Below are 5,000 nucleotides of genomic sequence, written 5' to 3' on the forward strand. Positions count from 1 at the left end.
AGGAAGCCCGAGAGGTGTGTAGACGAGGTGGTGAGGTCGTCATGGTTCACATGGTTATGGTAATCCCCAGGCAGGACAGGCACATTGTCGTACTCTGATAACTTAGAAGAGATCGTAGAGTCTTTTTTAATCGACAACATGATGTTTACTGTTCACTCAAATAAAGTATTAATTACACTTTACATTATAATGTAGAACATATTTTCGTTTTCTGCTAAAATTTCTCAACTTCGGTCAGAAAAAATTATGCTATAATCCACCAGTCATAAACTTTAGAATAATGGGAAAAAAAATAATTAATTAAAAATGTCCTTAAATACTTGAAAAAAACAATAACACAATTTGCAACCTTAGTCTCTTATCACTTGTGGTAGTTTAATATATTATTTCACAGGCATATATTCGTTCACAAATTCTCCGAAAAGCAAAGTATAGTTGTCTCACGTTATCAACATTGCTATAAATTTGTGCTTTGTGGTAAAGTCAAAGAGAAGAAGTGTGGCGGTGGTGGAAGAATTCTTTCTAATCAGTTACCACAGCATTTTCACTAATACATCCAATCATCTCAGGAGCAGGTTACTAGAGCCTCTGGTCATCACAGGACCTGGTTACTACAGCATCTAGTCATCACAGGACCAGGTGATTCGACAAAGTCATCGCAGGACCACTTTACTAAATCTAGTCATCACAAGACCAGGTTACCGGCGTTTCTGGTCATCACATGACCAGGTCACTGGAGTCTTTGGTCACTACACGATCAGGCCACTAGTGCCTCTAATCACCACTGCTTCAGCTCGCAACATCAACAGGCCACCACAATAGCTCATTGTATCACCACACATTCATCCTGCAACATATCAGATAATGTCACTTAAAAATTTACTTTTAAAATAAACAAATAGCGATTTTTTAATATAGACTAGTTGTATTTTTACTGGATATATTAGGTTTATTCCGATGATACATTTCCACACCTAATACACTAAGAGCTTTATGAGGGAAATAAAATATTGATCTAGCATGAGCTAGATAATAATAAAGCAAAGAACGGGTGGAACTTAATTATTATTATTATAATCAAAAAGAAGCGCTAAGCCAAGGGTGGAACTTAAACCCATGGCACGTGACTCCTAAAACTCACACTCGAGCATTAATTACCGGAGCAGGTGGTTCACGAAGATTCATCCTCCAAGGTATATTTCACCATAGGGAGGTTAGTCTGGACCCTACTGTTTGCAATCGTGTTGCTACGATTTTATGAGTCATGATGGCGACTTTGAATGGACTTGAGTACGCCACAGCCACGCTGGTATGGGATTTGTCTGTGGTCACAGTGGTGGCTCATGCTAACCTCCCCTGTGGTGTATAGAACCAACTGGCCCAGTCGTTAACACACTGGTCTGTGAGTTTACGGACTCAATTGCCATGGGTTCAAACCCAACATGTTCTCTGATTTGTTGACAATCGCGTTACGATTTCGTGAGTAATTATAATAATAATATGTTGCTCAGTACTTTGGGTAATTTATTAAGTACATTACTCCATGATGAACGCTTACCAATTTTAGAGAGGTGTTCAAGCATTTATTTTTTGTAGTATAAACCTAAATCTAACAGCCCTATTAAAAATACAACCAATTTTGTTTACACAATACACGAAATATTTCCAAAACATCTACACACTAAGAGTGAAGTAATTATTTCAACGGGTTTTCGTGATCTGAAAAGTAGTGAAATGGCCTGAGCCACAGGAAAGTAAAACGTGAAAAAACTGTAAGTCACTAAAGTAAATTATGACTGGAGAGAGAGAAAGATACCAAAGGTACTTGTCGTTAGACACTTGGTGTGTGTACTCACCTAGTTGAGGTTGCAGGGGTCGAGTCTAAGCTCCTGTGTGTGTGTGTGTGTGTGTGTGTGTGTGTGTGTGTGTGTGTGTGTGTGTGTGTGTGTGTGTGTGTGTGTTAGTAGCAAATAACTGTGTGTGTGAGTAGTACTAGTAGCAGCAGTAGTTACTAGTATGTGTGTACTCAGCTAACTGTGGTTGCAGGGGTCGAGACTCAGCTCCTGGCCCCGCCTCTTCACTGACCGCTGCTGGGTCCTCCCTCTCCCTGCTCCATGAGCTTTATCATACCTCGTCTTAAAACTATGTATGGCTTCTGCCTCCACTACATCGCTTGCCAGACTATTCCACTTCCGAACGACTCTGTCCTGTGACTGAAGAAATACTTCCTAACATCCCTTTGATTCATCTGAGTCTTCAGCTTACAATTGTGACTCCTTATGTCTGTGTCCCATCTCTGGAACATCCTGTCTCTGTCCACCTTATCTATTCCACACAGTATTTTGTATGTCGTTATCATATCTCCCCTGACCCTCCTATCCTCCAGTGTCGTCAGACCGATTTCCCTTAACCTTTCTTCGTAGGACATTCCCCTTAGCTCTGGAACCAACCTTGTTGCAAACATTTGCACTTTCTTTAATTAATTTCTTGACGTGCTTGACCAGGAGTGGGTTCCAAACTGGTGCTGCGTACTCTAGTATGGGCCTGACGTACACGGTGTATAGTCTTGAACGATTCCTTACTGAGGTATCGGAACGCTATTCTCAGGTTTGCCAGGCGCCCATATGCCGCAGCAGTTATATGGTTAATGTGTGCTTCTGGCGACGTGCTCGGTATTGTATACTCACCCCTAGTTCTTTCTCCTTGAGTGAGGCTTGTAGTCTTTTGCCTCCTAGCCAATACTCTGTCTGCGGTCTTCTTTGCCCTTCTCCGATCTTCATGACTGCATTTGGCGGGGTTAAATTCTATGAGCCAGTTGCTGGACCACGCGCCCGGCCTGTCCAGGTCTCTTTGTAGACCTGTCTGATCCGTATCTGATTTAATTCTCCTCATTAACTTCACATCATCTGCAAACAGGGACACTTCTGAGTCTATCCCTTCCGGCATGTCATTCACATATACCAAGAATAGCACTGGTTCCAGGACTGACCCCTGTGGGACCCCGATCGTCACATGCGTCCACTGTGATACCTCATCACGTACCATGACTCGCTGTGCCTCCCTGTTAGGTATTCTCTGATCCACTGCAGTGCCCTTCCTGTTATACGTGCCTGATCCTCTAGCTTCTGTACTAATCTTTTGTGAGGAACTATGTCGAAGGCCTTCTTGCAGTCCAAGAAAATGGTGTGTGTGTGTGTGTGTGTGTGTGTGTGTGTGTGTGTGTGTGTGTGTGTGTGTGTTCCTTGGTGTTGAGAGGTGAGAGGACACAGGCGTCAGCAGAGAGATCCAGCACCAATATTTAATGTGGTGTCCACAAGCAGGGTCGCCCTGGCTAGCCTCGTGTATAAGTTACATGGTGGTACGGCCATGTTGCTCCACGTATAGACATACACATTCGCTTCTCACTTTATCTACTTTAAAATACACAGAGTTTAAGAATAACTATAACACACAGCTAAAGTCTGATTTCATTCACACAGAGTTTGTGTATGTATAATTAAAACAGAGGCCTAATATGACTATAACACAGCTGAAACATAACTATAACTCAGTTCTGAACTATACCTATAATGCACAGTCGAAGTATAACTACTTTAACTCAAAGCAGGCGTATAACTCAGCTGACACATAACTACACCTCAGAGCTGAAGTATAACAGCCTCAAAGCTGAGATATTGCTAAAACTCACAGCTGAAGTATAACTATAATTCAAAGCTGAAGTATAACTACAACTCACAGATGAATCATACATGATGTCTATTGTCTACGAAGATGGTACCTTTAACAGTGAGAGTGTGCGTGTGTGTCTGAGAGGAGAGTGAACACAGTGAAGGTGAAGAGGACATCTTTTGTACATCGAATGCTGGTTTATTATATCTAGTTGACGACATGAGTCAAGACGGACTGAATCAGACAGATCCGTCCGTCTCCCCTCCCCCCTCCCCCTCCCCTCTCTCTCCAACACACGCATTGTTCACACAAATTATAATGAATTAATTTGAAAGAATGTCATTTCAGCTGATGAATATTGCGCCAAGATTAGACATCACATGCCAGGGCAGAGTGCAGTCAGGTTTTAACACTCAAACTTCTCACTTATATCTCATAATATAATATAAATACAAAATTATATCCAACGATTTTTGTCTACTGAATCAATGATGAAATTCTACTGCCCCTTGTGATGTGCAGCCTTCTTGAATAAACTTAGTTACTTACTTATGGTATTATTAACACTAACACTGGTTAAATTAAGTTTCGTGTAATCACTGAAGGAATAATCATTAAATTATCTTGTAGGATAAATGAATAAGATGGCAACGAGCAATTTATCAACTACAACAGGACTGCACAACCCTCACATGACTTGTGTCCTGCTGGAGCTACCAACTCCTGATGACCTTTACAGAGCTCCACTCTACATCAACGCTCACCAAACACGTGAACACATACACCTATTATATATATATAATATATATATATATATATATATATATATATATATATATATATATATATATATATATATATTATATATATATATGTATATATAATATATACATATATATGTGTATATAATATATACATATATATAAATATATATGTAATATATACATATATATATATATATATATATATATATATATGTAATATATATATATATATATATATATATATATATATATATATATATATATATATATATATATATATATATATATATATATATATATATATATATATATATTTTTTTATTATCACACTGGCCGATTCCCACCAAGGCAGGGTGGCCCGAAAAAGAAAAACTTTCACCATCATTCACTCCATCACTGTCTTGCCAGAAGGGTGCTTTACACTACAGTTTTTAAACTGCAACATTAACACCCCTCCTTCAGAGTGCAGGCACTGTACTTCCCATCTCCAGGACTCAAGTCCGGCCTGCCGGTTTCCCTGAACCCCTTCATAAATGTTACTTTGCTCACACTCCAACAGCACGTCAA

The 5,000-nt window shown here is 39.6% G+C and overlaps 1 protein-coding gene across 6 annotated transcripts in view; it reads right to left on the reverse strand.

Moving 5' to 3' along the window:
• The window catches only part of LOC128688286 (no extended memory), a 160,668-nt gene that overhangs the window by 135,290 nt on the left and 20,378 nt on the right, over positions 1-5,000 (reverse strand). For all 6 annotated transcript variants that reach the window (XR_011392182.1, XM_053776029.2, XM_070086573.1 and 3 more), the window contains exon 2: positions 1-847. This exon is cut by the window's left edge and continues 339 nt beyond it. Coding sequence is in view for 5 of the 6 variants with exons in the window: in XM_053776029.2 (XP_053632004.1) it covers positions 1-140 (140 nt within the window). In the remaining variant the exon portion in view is untranslated. The remainder of the gene's footprint in view (positions 848-5,000) is intronic.

The sequence above is a fragment of the Cherax quadricarinatus genome, chromosome 19 (genome assembly GCF_038502225.1).
Source record: "Cherax quadricarinatus isolate ZL_2023a chromosome 19, ASM3850222v1, whole genome shotgun sequence".
Classification (NCBI taxonomy): Eukaryota; Metazoa; Arthropoda; class Malacostraca; order Decapoda; family Parastacidae; genus Cherax; species Cherax quadricarinatus.